We start from the raw sequence: 12,934 nt of genomic DNA, 5'->3' as shown, positions 1-12,934 counted from the left end.
TCCACAGGAACGTGCTGAAACCTCAATGTACACACACGATTTCCCTTGTGGAAGATCAAACCACTCTTTTAACATTTACTCATCGGAACTGCTACGTGAACTGCTTTGTGTGACCAATTAAATGTAGACCACACACTGCTTACTAAGTGTTAACATAAATCGGCATTCTCGTTCAGGAACACAAATCTGAATAGATGTATAAACTAAAAACTAAATTATTAATAACGAAAGTTGCTGTAAAAAGCTCAAGTTTCGATTTAGAGATGAGAGCAGCGATCACTAGCTCAAGCAGAAGGAGTTCCCGGAAAATCCAAATATGGTCATATACGTAATCTTCCATGTGACCATACGTCATTCAAAAGACCGGCAGCACCATTTCCCGTAAGTTGGGAGGGGCGAAAACTGTACGGCTCTTGATCACATATTTATTCTCGTGAACACTTGGAACCACCAGTCTGTTAGAAAAACAGAACTGTATTATATATATTCTAAAAACTTATTTTTTTTACATTTTATCCTATCGCTGTATGCAATATGAACATTTTGAACGTTGACAGAAACTTCTAGACTCCCCCAAGTGTATCGTGGTGGATTCTACCGCTTTCCCGCAATAAGGTGGATTTTTAACTTGCTTTTGAATTTCGCGTGAACTGTCAGTGATATAAGTAGGAGGAACCTTTTGGGGAAGCAGACCTAGAAAAGAAAGCAGCAACACAGAGTTTCACAGACTTAGACAACAGTTTTCCTTGGATTACTAAAAAATAAACGGCATACATGTACAACTACGGAAACTTGGGCAGAGGAATCGACCGGACCTTCCCAGATAGCAGCTCTGGATCAGGCTCGAGCTCTGCATCTCTCACTACAACCACTGTTACAACTCAACAACAACACCACCGCCACCATCAACAACAACAGCAACAACAGGTAAGCGTATTTTATATCATATCTAACAAGATAATATGTTATACCTTTTTCGGAATTTAAGATTTCAAAACAGTTTCAATTAACATTTCACCAAGTATAACTAATTGACAGTTACAGTGCCATTTTCATTGTTTATTAAAGCTATATTACCTCAGTGATATTTTAAAACTAACATATCATTATACTTAAAATGCTTAACATATTATTTATTTTAATTAGAAATTAAGTTAGTTGTAATTCATATTCATGAAGTAAGTTAGTCTGGCATGTTTGAATTGTCATGAAAAATTAAATTCCATACGTTTTAAATATCTTTGTGGACCGACTGGAGTACAATTTAGGAACCCCTGGTTTAAATTGTATTGACCAAATAAGAGCAGGCAGTAGTGAAGTAATGATATAATCAAAAATGTTATTATCTGTATAAGTGTGATTGCCTATTCAGGTTGGTGTTTATATCTGGGTGTTTCTTCAATTACAACAACAATGGGTTTTTGCGTCATAATGAGATATAATAAAGTCTCCTCCTTAAATCTCGGATGCCAATGCCTTCGTAACTGATAATATATTATCTGTGTCTCCTGTACTTTAAAGCAGAAGTATTCTGTGGCAGGATCCAGTCAGTTTGTGCCCAGTCTTAATGCTATAACTTCAAACCAGGACCTTCAATGGATGCTTCAGCCCTCGCTACTGGGCACCCCGGGGCCATCCAGGGCACTTCGACCATCTTACCCACTGCCACCAAGAGTCCCATCTATGAATCCTCAACTTACTATATCACATCTATCCCGGCCAGATGTTATTAGAGCAGCTACAGCTGTCGGCAGCTCAACAAGAAGCAGAAATAATGAACATGTAAGTTTAATTGTCAGTCTGTCTACAATGAGTCATGACGGGAGACTGTGACAGCATGGTTTGTCACCATGTTCACCTGTTATCCTCTCCATTTTTATCGGTGGTCTTGGTCAAAACCAAACCCAGTCATGCGTCTATCTAAATCAAAGCGTAGAAGACACATAATGTGTAATATCCTGTTGTGAGTCTGTAGTGTGTATGTGTGATCTGTGAACGTGTTTGTTGTTACATACAGGGTGTGAATCTCATTTGGACTTCTTGAAGAGTGTGAACTATGTATTGAGCTGTAAAAGTATGATTGAATAAGACTCTTATATACTTGTGATTTTATAATATGCTATATACAAGACAGAGTCTTCCGAGGATGAAGCGCAGAGATGCTTGTTCAATATTAACTCATGAAATCCTTCTTGACTCATGCATCCAAGTCTTGAGTATGGCTGGGTGAGACTGAAATATTGAGACAGGAAATGGGATGTCATGTGATTCACTAGAGTAAAGTAATATGACTCATTCCTGAGTCACTAGGGTGTTTGCAGGTGATTCATCAATTCATGGACAGGAAACTGCAATTGATGCTCACAACAGAAAGAGAGCGAGAAATTAATTAACGGAATATGAATAGATTCAAAATAGAGCATTTACAGAGATGAAAATTGACATATTGCTTCAGAATGAAAGGTAGTTGATGTTTTTTGATCTATAATTAAAAATCTCAACCCCTAGATGGCAGTATTTCCAACTATAAAAATTGAGTTGACCATGGTTCCAATTAGACAAAAAGTATTATAATTATATTTCTTTTTTTCATGGTTTATATATATATATATTTCTTTTCTATATATTACCATTATCAATTATGATTTGTTTTAAAAAAAATGTTTTTACATTTCCTATCTATGTACAATGTCAAACTACCTCATGAATATGAATTTATTTATATGTTTCTTACATTTGCGTTACTTTCATACTCCAGCTATCCGCAGAGGAACTTGAGCGGCGTAGAGTTAGAAGGGAACGTAACAAAATGGCTGCGGCTAAGTGCAGGAATCGTCGACGCGAACTGACTGACACATTGCAAAATGTAAGTTAATTTAGCTTCATTCGACATTTCCTTTCAATTGAAATGTCTTTGTATTTTCTTGGACCCAAACACTGAACGTTTAAACTTTTCACAGCAAACTGACCAGTTAGAGGGTGAAAAATCACGTCTGCAGAAGGAGATTGCAGAGCTTCAGAAGCAAAAAGAAAAGCTTGAGTTGGTCTTCGAGGCCCATAAACCCATCTGCAAAGTCCAGGACTCTGACTCGGACTCGGACTCTGACTCCAACAATGACCTCCCATCACTGAGTGGAATCAAGATTGAGCCTGTGGACCCTGATCTTCCTGGACCCTCTGGAGAATCAAAGAGTTACACCAAGCCTAATAAACCCAAACCCAAAATTACCATCCCACCTCCAGCTTCAGCCTCCACGGAGTCTCTTCATACTCCTGTCCTCATCTCCACTCCATCTCTGACTCCCTTTTCTGCCAGCCTGGTCTTCAGCTACCCCTCTTCCTCAATGGATACCAGCTCAGCGACTTCATCCCAAGCCCTCAGCCTCGCACACTCTCAATACGGTACCAGCCAGCCTTCTCGTAACCCTCAGCCGTGTGGTGTCGCTCATCGCCGCAGCAGCAGCAGCGGGGATCAGTCCGATCATTCTCTCAACTCGCCGACCATCCTCACCCTTTGATTTCTCAACGTGTTTATGACTTCCAAAAGTGTCCTTACTACTACACGCAAGCATGTGTAACTGCAAGTACTGCATGTGTTATGCTTTTACCAGTGTATTCTGTTTACCTTTATTAATGGCTATTATCAAGTCACTTAAATGCATTATAAGAATATAGAAGCACAAGTTAAAGGCGATGTGTGTAATGGTTTTGATGTTGGAACACTTTCCTCTGTCCCAGCTTAATAAGGAGACGCAACTATGCCATTCGTTGGCTGATCAGTAATACTGGCTAAACCAGGGGCATGAACTATGACCACCTGTTTGTCCAACCTATGACAGTGTGATTTGTTTCGGTAAACGGTTTGAAAATGGACTTTATTTTTGCCATTTCATTTGGTGACGCTAGTGGCACAGAAATGACACACTTCACCTTTATGCATGTGCAGTGCGAAATGAGAGGTAAAAGCATCTTTCATATGAAGTAGACTGAAATCATCACAGCACGTACTGTATTTATATATATATATATATATATATATAACACTGAAAAGAAAACTGACTGACATTAAAGCCCATAACGTTTGTAGTTTGTAGACTGTAGTGGCATTAATAATAATATTATTGATATATATTAATTTATTTTAACTACAGATTTAATATATCATTGACGGTACTGTCACAGTTAAATATCTGGCCTAGTAGCAAGTTTCTGTGAGAGTTAGAGTTAGTGAGAGCACAACCATTATGCCTTTCAGGAAGGGAAGTTTAAAGCAATTTTTAACGAGTGTCTATTAAGTTATTTATTAGCATGTTCATTTTAGAAATGTTATGGTATCAATTGATGGAATTTGAATTTGTTTTGCGTATACTGTCTACTGGATTTACACAGTTAGCGTAATGCTATTTCTTTGTCATGTCATTTTATGTTTTTAACCTTGGTTTTAAGAAACATATGTTATAATAACAGTGTGTGCTGAATAAGCTAGTTTTAAAGAAACTGAAGGGTTGCAGCCTACCTGGTTCTTTACATACAATGTCTGCAACACTGAGAATGTACACTTCAATGACCGGTTCACTGTTACACTGGTTAAATTCTATTTTAACTTCACTGAACACTTCAGTGGCTACACTACAGTGGGTTTTCCCTAAAAGTACAAAAATGAATGATTCACAGGCCAGTAAAAGTAAATTATTAAGATAGACTCTTTATACTGTATTGGATAAACTTGGTTAGATTCTACTATTGCTTGTCCACATATAGATATGTATTTATTTTTGAAAACAAGATATTTTTTTAAATACTTTTTACTGGAAACATGTTGCATCCTGTTTAAAATCAAATAAACAATTACTGAAAATATGTGCTGCTATTGGGAATACTACACAATATTATGACTTCTGACATGTTTTGTAAAATAATAATGCCTTGAAATTAGGAATTCCATTTATTTCTATTCTGTATGAAAAAAACAGTTTAAGTTCATATATGGACTATTTGTAGTTGTAATATTTCAGGGGGCACACGGATATAAGCAAATAAGTAAATGCTAGTAAGTTACATAATGGAATGTGAGCAGGGGTATGAGGAGGGCTAAGTGCGCAGTTTCCTCATAGGATGTCAAAAAAAGTTCAGTCACAAACACATTTGCGTCTGAACTGGAACCAATTGTTAAACACTCCTCTAACAGTGTTGACCTTAATGTGATTTCTGAAAAAATAAACAAAAATCAGATTTCTACTCAGGACAAACTTTCTGTGTTTTCTTTTTTCGTGTCATCATGCTTGTGGTTATGGGAAAAATTCATGTGCTCTTTATTACAAGTGTGCGAGGATATACAGTCATGCAAAAAAAGTATTATCACACTTAAAAAGGGGGTTTTCACATCCATAGAAGAATAATTTTTGTTCTCTCTTCTAAGCGTGAAAAATGTAAAAAGAAATCTGAGGAACCTTTTTCCACTATAAAACGACCTTTAGTGCAATGGAAAGATTCAATTTATGTTCAAGTTTCTTCATGGAACAATTAAGAATCTTTATTTTTAAGTCCAATTAATAGCCTATGGTGACAAAAAGATTTAAGGGCCCTTTCACACCTACCTTGTTTGGTCCGGACTTTCGGACTTTTCAGTTTGGTCCGAATCAAAATTACAGGTGTGAAACCTCCCACGGAACAAACAGATGAAATTTGGTCCGACGAAAAGAGGTAGTCTCGGTCCGGATCAAACTGAACAAAGGTTTGGTTCGTTTCTAGTGTGAAAGCATTTCTGTATGGTTCGGATTTTCAGACCTTTTACAGAAAGTTCCGGTGGTTCCCGCATAGCCGAAAAAACAAGGTGGCAGGAAAAATGAGCCGTACGCACATGGGGAGAGGAGGAGACGAGGTTTTTAATTGAAGTATGGTCTGATGACATAATTAGAAGTCAACTGGAAAACATGCACACAAAAAAAGAGCTCGCATGATTGCTTGCAGTCTTCTCCTCATTTCCTGCCGGTGACGATAAAATGTTCAAACGACGAGGAAGTTCATTTGGCGAATTTGAACTAGCCTTGTGTATAGTTGGTGCTGCAGGTAATAGTGCCATAAAAATAACGGTACAGTTGCAACGATATGCATCTGTTCATTCATGTTGTCAAAGTTTTTATTTATTTATTTTTTTTATTGAGAAAACGTTAAAGGGAAATACAGAGACATTTGAATCTTTGAATCAAACAAACAAACAACACACAAAAATAATAATAATAATTCTGCATCTTATTTCACATATCAATCATCTTTCTAACACATTGAGTATCCTTTTCAACAGTTTTGATGTCTTTAGAGCTTTGCGATTGTTTTGTATTGAAGTTAGAGAGTCATAAAACATCTTCAAATCAGTGGAAAATAGTCTAACATTTGGTATAGTGGATATACATTTTGCTTTATGTATATGATATTTTCCAAATAGAATGAGAAGTTTAATTATATTATTCATTTCCAATAAATCAGAGTTACAATCCATAAACAAGACCATTACCTCAGTTATTGTGACAAATTTATAAAATAACTCAAAAAGAAACCAAGAAACTTGGGACCAAAATAAATTAGTATAATTACAACTAAAAAATAAGTGTATTATAGTTTCATTTTCTTCATTACAGAAACTGCATAGCGGTGAAAACCCTTCTTTAAATTTACTAATAAAGTCATTACAAGGATAGTATCTGTTTATTATTTTAAAGTGAGTTTCTTTAACTTTATTAGGGAGTACATATTTATTTATATCAGACCACAAATTTTTAAAAACAAGAAAGTGGTAATCCTGCTTCCACTTCACCATTGCCTTAGGTGAAGAGCTTTTATCTTTGGTTAAAATTCTTCTGATATATATATTATTAAATGTTTTATCTCGAATAGAAAGGCCCCCAACAGTCAGTCAGACTAGGAAGAAAACTTGGAGTTACAGGATTATAGATCTTTTCTTTTTTTATAAGATAAAGTATTTGTCCCAATATAATTAATAAATTCATTATAATTAAGTAGGTCATGTTGTCAAAGTTACCCGCCGCATTGACAACACGCTGACGTCAGACGCACGTCCATTTACAAACCAATCAATGTCGAGATGCAGCCCAGATAGATGATGACGACAGGACGCAAGTATGTCACGTAAAGTTCTTTAGTGCGCTCGCATAATTGCAGTGTGAAACCAAACCAAAACTTTCTGAAAGTATAAAATGTATCAAAATGTGAACTTTGGTTCGGACCTTGGTGCGGACTTTCAGGTGTGAAAACGCCCTTAAGATACATTAAAACAATTAAAGATGAATAGTCTGGTAAACAAAAGTGACAAAGTAAAAGAGCGCGTATAGGGTAAAAGAGGCCACAACATCATAAATATACAGAGAGCATATTAAATAAACATGGCGACCCTATTTCCTCCGCACTGCGTCCTCTGTTATCGCTCTGATTTCAACTGAGTCACATAGAGGGGACATGAGAACTTATGATTGAGATAATGAAGAGTTTGTACTGAATGAACCCGGCGAGCACATGTTCTGCTGAAAGGACCTCTGTATGCCAGTCACAGTGAAAGTATTTCTGGCTCCGGTGCTGCTGTGCAAACAGCATGCCAAAAATAAAACAGTGAAACATCAATAAATTAAGGCCTGGGCTACAGCATGACTAAGGCCTCACTAAGCCATGACTGGAAAAATTGCATCCATGCTATTCAGAATTTCTTTGTGGGCTATAATACAATGTATATGTATATTTATTTTTTTATTTTTTTCATGGACAGTGAAAGTATGAGGGAAAAAAGACCAGAACAGAACATGGTGTGTCAGTCAAGTGTATTTAAAGCTATCTCAATCACTATGAGCATAGCCTGAAACAAAGCAAATGCTAATCAATCAGAGAGCTGGGTCTTCTTGTAGCTATAAAACCAAAGTCATTGAAATAATACTGATCATATATTTGGAATAAAAACGTGTACAACAGAACAATCCTATGTAGGAGGGGTATTGTAGAATGCAGCAAATACAACAAAAATGACTATAATAATAACAATATATAGTAACTACATTTCTGTCAATGTTTTCCCCTCCAAACATCAGTGTCAATTCAGCATGTATTAATTAAAGTCGTGTCAAAGCAACAAATGAACACAAAAAGCTTTGTACAGTACAGCTATGTAGTTAAAGTGGGGTTAATGCAAAAGAAAGTTCATTTTGGATTCAGTGCAGAGCACAGCAACACTGTTTAGTGGAGCACACATCATTACATCTAGTGAAATTATACTGTCCAGTTCAAAATAAACAAGAAATAACAATCTCATACTTGTAGAAAAGTGGTCTGGTAACATGTGCATTTCCAGTGAATCATTTTTGGGCCTCCGCAATAGCGATACAGCCATACTATTTCACAAAAAATCTGATCTGCTTACAATGGAGGCTTTGCTTTGCACAATCATTTTATACTACCAGTTCCTCTCCGTAGTTGAAAATGATTCAGTGCTTTTTGTAAATGATCTCAAACAGATCATTATAGTATATGGCTCTAATCAGTAAAAATGTGAATCTCTAAAGGATGAAGATTCATTGCAGCCCTGTCATAGTGCATCGTAGGAGAAACATCAGCCCGTAAACAGATCAGTGCACAGTAAAACCTGGTAAAAGTTAGCAGTTTCTCCCAATGTTGTTTAAAATGTCAACCCCAAAACTAAACCCTAATTTGCCCCTATCTACAACCCCTGTAAGAGATGAGAGGAAACATTCCAGCAACACTTGGAAAAACATACATTCAAATAATGCTACTAATATGATAAATAGGCCTGCAGGAAAATTTTAAGATTTTGAAACATGGTGGATGGTTTCTAGAAAGTTCAAGCCGGTAGGCCGTCGTAGGCCAGAATTAGACCAATTTGTAATATAATTTTAAGGTGGTCCAGATGGTTTTCGACTAGCTTAGACCAGCAAGAAACCGGCCACCATGTTCCAAAACACAGCTACCAGAGAAAGTGATGATTTACTCTCATTCATTCCATACCTGTATGACTTTCTTTCTTCTGCAGAAAACAAAAGAAGATATTATGAAAATGCTTATGCTTCTGTTCATACATAGGGATTCCCAAACATTTTTTTCAGCTGAAAAACTTTGCCCTAAAATATATATTTATTTTATTATTATTTATTTTAATTTCACATTTTTATAATTTAATCATTAGCTTTTCACCCACTCATGAACCCCTTGCAGTTCCCTCACAAACCCCCAGTTTGTGAAGCCTTTACAATAAAAGTCAATGGGGGCCAATTCTGTTTTGGAAACCTAGCTATGAGTTTTTTTTTATGGATAAAAACAGTTCTTCAAAAAAAAATTCTTCACAATATCTTCATTTGTTTTCTGCAGAAGAAAGAAAGTCTACAAGTTTGGAATAACATGAGATTGAGTTAATGAACATTTTGCATTTTTGTGTAAACTATTTCTTAAAGATGGATTTTCCAGCAGGACAGGTTTGGAAAGAAAAAGCTGTCACTTTAAAGCTTAAAAATAATTCTATTTTGACTGGCACCCAATAATTTCCCTCAAGTTTAAAGGTCTGCCAACTATAAAATGTTAATCAATGAAATATAGAGAAACTGTACTTATGGCATCAAAAGGCCATGAGTAAACTAGCCTACTGAAGTCCTGGTCTATTTTTCCCCACCGAAATCTGAGATGTCATTGTCAGAAAATGTAAACTACTTTTGTAGACAAAAAGTCTGTCTCAGCATCAAGAGAGAAGGTTAAGTAATATGGCTCTGCTCCTCTCCTTCAGTCATCTGGTGAACACACCAAGTGCAGCTGGTCTGGACTGCCAACACTCCCGGTGCTGGAGCTCCCGTCACCCACATCCCGGGCCACCATACACGGTATGTTGAGATCCGTGGAGCCACCCGGGCTGGAATCACTTCTGCTCACGCACTCTTCCTCAAGCACCAAACAAAGTTCCTTCAGATCCAGATTCTCCTTCACCAGACCGTCCTGCATCCGCTCCAGGTCGGCGAGTTTCTTGAGGTATCCGCCGAGGTCCTCGCGCATCACTTTGGCCGCGTGATTACCGAATAGTTGCCACTCACGCGCGAGCTTCTTCACTTTCAGACGGTCGTCGTCCAGAAAGCAGCATAAATCCCGAAGTTCCTGGTTCTCCTCTTGCAGCCGCTGGTTGATGACTTTGAGTTCCCTGATTTCAAGCAGATGTCCCTGCAGTTGTTTATTGACCTCCTTTATTAATCGACCGCGCTGAATGAGAGCGGTCATCTTATCCGATTCTTCTTTGCGGAGTCGATTCACCAGCTCTTCCTTAGAGCAAGTCAGCAAGTCTTCATCGGACATCTTTGACAGCTCTCTGTTCAATATTTCACTGTCGCTCCCCATATTGTACACAAATTCACCATCAATGGATATTACAGCGGTTAAACTATAAAATAGGTCTGACGAGGCACATGAGATGTCTGTCACTGTAAATGAATCGCAACATTCCTCACCCAGGCACGAAGAAAACGGCCATTTCCTTTTCTGTCCGATATTTATAACCTACAATAAGGGAAAATCACAATTCTTATATTATACAGTCTTATACAGGCTGGTTTTTGGTCATGTTTAACGATTAAAACAACAAGCTCATCCCGTAACACACTGAACAGGCCTAACGTTACCTCTCTCTCGGTGTTTTAAATCGTAATTGGCAGCATTAATTTCTCAGTATTTGGCTTCTGGGTAGCACTGAAGCACAATTCCGTTTGTTCCTGCTCCTCGGGATGGGATGAGAGGTCAACAGATAGGTTTAAAATAATCCCCGTGGAGCATCTCTTCTCTTCTGTATTATCAGGGATCACAATGTCCGTCCGCATCCGTCTCTCTCTCTCTCTTTCTCTCTCCGCCCTAAAGCTTCCACTCATGCAGTGCAATCCAGGGTAGGCTATAACCACGTTATTATTTACTGTCTAAATAGGCAAAAAATCCAATCGCTAGTGTTCCTAAAACGCGTTATAAATATAAAAAATAATTAAATAAATAAATCAGAGTAAAAAATGTAGGACAGGCTGCTGCATGCGAGTGGTCAGTTTTTTTGTTTGTTTTTTTTAACCTAAAAACTATGTCGGATAATCCGAATCAACGAGGTTGAAATGGATAGCGGCAGCCTGCGGGTTTACTTCGTGGTGATTCCTGAGGAATTCGCTGAGATGTTCCTTTAGATTACAGTGTTTCCTTTGGCGGTGGTGGTGGCTGGAGGCAGTGATGTCTTCCCCCATCTCCTCCTCCCCTCTTCTCTTCACTCCCTCCCCTCTTCCCTTACCGTAAAATCTGCACTGTATCCTGGCTAGTGTGAGTTTCCCTCTCACAGCTGTTTCTAATGTCTAAAGGTTCATGATACTACCACTGAAGATAGGCTATAGCCTACTGTATTTCAAAGGCTATACAAGTTTATGTGGAAATATCTCTGGATGAGGTCTTCCCACTGCTGCGATGAGACTGCATACACACGGGACACACACAAACCCAACGGAAAGGGTGACAAAAGCTTTTTCTCTACTTTAAGCCACGGTATTTAGCCACATCCTTCCTCCCTGCTTTCCAGCACAATTGCTCGCACGAGGACATAACAATGTGGGTGTTAACCAGGGACAGGGGTGAGAGGGGGGTTGCTGGAGTGAGAATGGAAACAGGCCACAGTTTAGAAATACACGAGCGGGAGGGGTGAAAGGCATGCAAGACAATAGGGGAGAGGTGCAGAATAATAAGGACATGTCAAAAACACACTTGCGCTCCTTTGGTGGATTCAGTTAATTAATTGCAGTTTGGGTGCAAGAAAAACATTTCTATTTTTGTTGCCTGAACTGCTTTACAGGGGATTAATAAGTATACTTATTTACTATTATTGTAAAGAAATATCCAATAATAAGCTGTCAATGATGGTATGCTTATGTAGCCTACTTGAAACATATTGAAAGCATAGGCTATGTCTTTGTCAGTCTAGTCTTCTTCTTGGAAATAAGAAACTATTTGAAACGTGTAAGTACTCCTGTTTTAAAAATTTGTGTTTTTACTATTTATTTTTCCAACCCCAACCATTCACGAAGTGTGTGCTCTTCGGTCTCCTCCACTCACCGGTTATAGTCTCCTCCCAAGCTAAAAGGAAATTACTTTGTTATTCACTGTTATCAATCATCAATAACTCTTTATTGGCTTTACTATTCACCTGCTTCATCTGTGCGTTCCATCTGTTCAATATACCTGTTTGGGTTTGATGACAATCCTGTCTCTGAGTCTGGTATTTCATAATAATAAATCAGATCAGATCATCATATAAAATCATCTTATAATGTTATTTCCCTGCACCGCATCAATTTACGATTCTAAAAATACATTTTAAAATGTTGAGGGATTTTGGTGAACTAGGGAATGTGAACGTTTTAATTTGGTTACTTTGTTTACCACACAGATGCTTTGCATCCTAATTGCCTACAGTAATGCTAGGACAGGGTCGTTTTCCCTTATAAATGGCTCAAGGGCATCATAGACCAGAATTGTGATGTCAGTAACTTTTTCTTGGTTATAGGTTACCTGAAATTAAAGCTCTTGTTATTAGCAGGCTACCTACCACTATCACCATGATGGATTCTTTTTTTTTAAAACCATGCATTCCATTTTAACAATCAAATTGTAGGATATTGAGTCCTTTAAAATAGTCTATTCAATGAAGCAAAATATTTTTACTTCTCCTGACATCTATATTTTTTTACTTCAAAGTTCAGTATTCCTATTCAAACCTATTAACGTCACAAATAGCACTATTAGACTATAAGACATGTTCAGTTGATGGTGGCTCATATTTTAATATAGCCTACAGTTGTGATACCGGAACACTAACTACCCGAAACTACGTCACGTGAATGTGACGTAAAATGAATGCGGC

General features: G+C 37.6%; 2 protein-coding genes across 3 annotated transcripts; one reads left to right on the top strand and one right to left on the bottom strand.

The window, feature by feature from the left end:
• Positions 1 to 147: 147 nt before the first annotated feature.
• Positions 148 to 4,027, top strand: fosl1a (FOS like 1, AP-1 transcription factor subunit a). 2 transcript variants are annotated; one of them, XM_077236108.1, is made up of 4 exons: positions 148 to 927; positions 1,525 to 1,782; positions 2,759 to 2,866; positions 2,961 to 4,027. In XM_077236108.1, the coding sequence occupies exons 1-4, from the start codon at positions 775 to 777 to the stop codon at positions 3,516 to 3,518; spliced, it is 1,077 nt and encodes a 358-aa protein (XP_077092223.1). In that variant the 5' UTR covers positions 148 to 774; the 3' UTR covers positions 3,519 to 4,027. The 2 variants fall into 2 exon arrangements, with proteins under 2 accessions (XP_077092223.1, XP_077092222.1); XM_077236107.1 differs by having other exon boundaries at positions 149 to 927; positions 1,522 to 1,782.
• Positions 4,028 to 9,442: 5,415 nt separating this feature from the next.
• On the bottom strand, positions 9,443 to 11,422 carry ccdc85b (coiled-coil domain containing 85B). Its single transcript, XM_077236106.1, has one exon. The coding sequence runs from the start codon at positions 10,390 to 10,392 to the stop codon at positions 9,790 to 9,792; it is 603 nt and encodes a 200-aa protein (XP_077092221.1). The 5' UTR covers positions 10,393 to 11,422; the 3' UTR covers positions 9,443 to 9,789.
• Between the last annotated feature and the right edge of the window lie 1,512 nt (positions 11,423 to 12,934).

Source organism: Siphateles boraxobius, unplaced genomic scaffold (genome assembly GCF_051911475.1).
Source record: "Siphateles boraxobius isolate OS27281-9 unplaced genomic scaffold, OSU_SipBor_1 2, whole genome shotgun sequence".
Lineage (NCBI taxonomy): Eukaryota > Metazoa > Chordata > Actinopteri > Cypriniformes > Leuciscidae > Siphateles > Siphateles boraxobius.
This window is presented reverse-complemented; position numbering and strand designations above follow the sequence as displayed.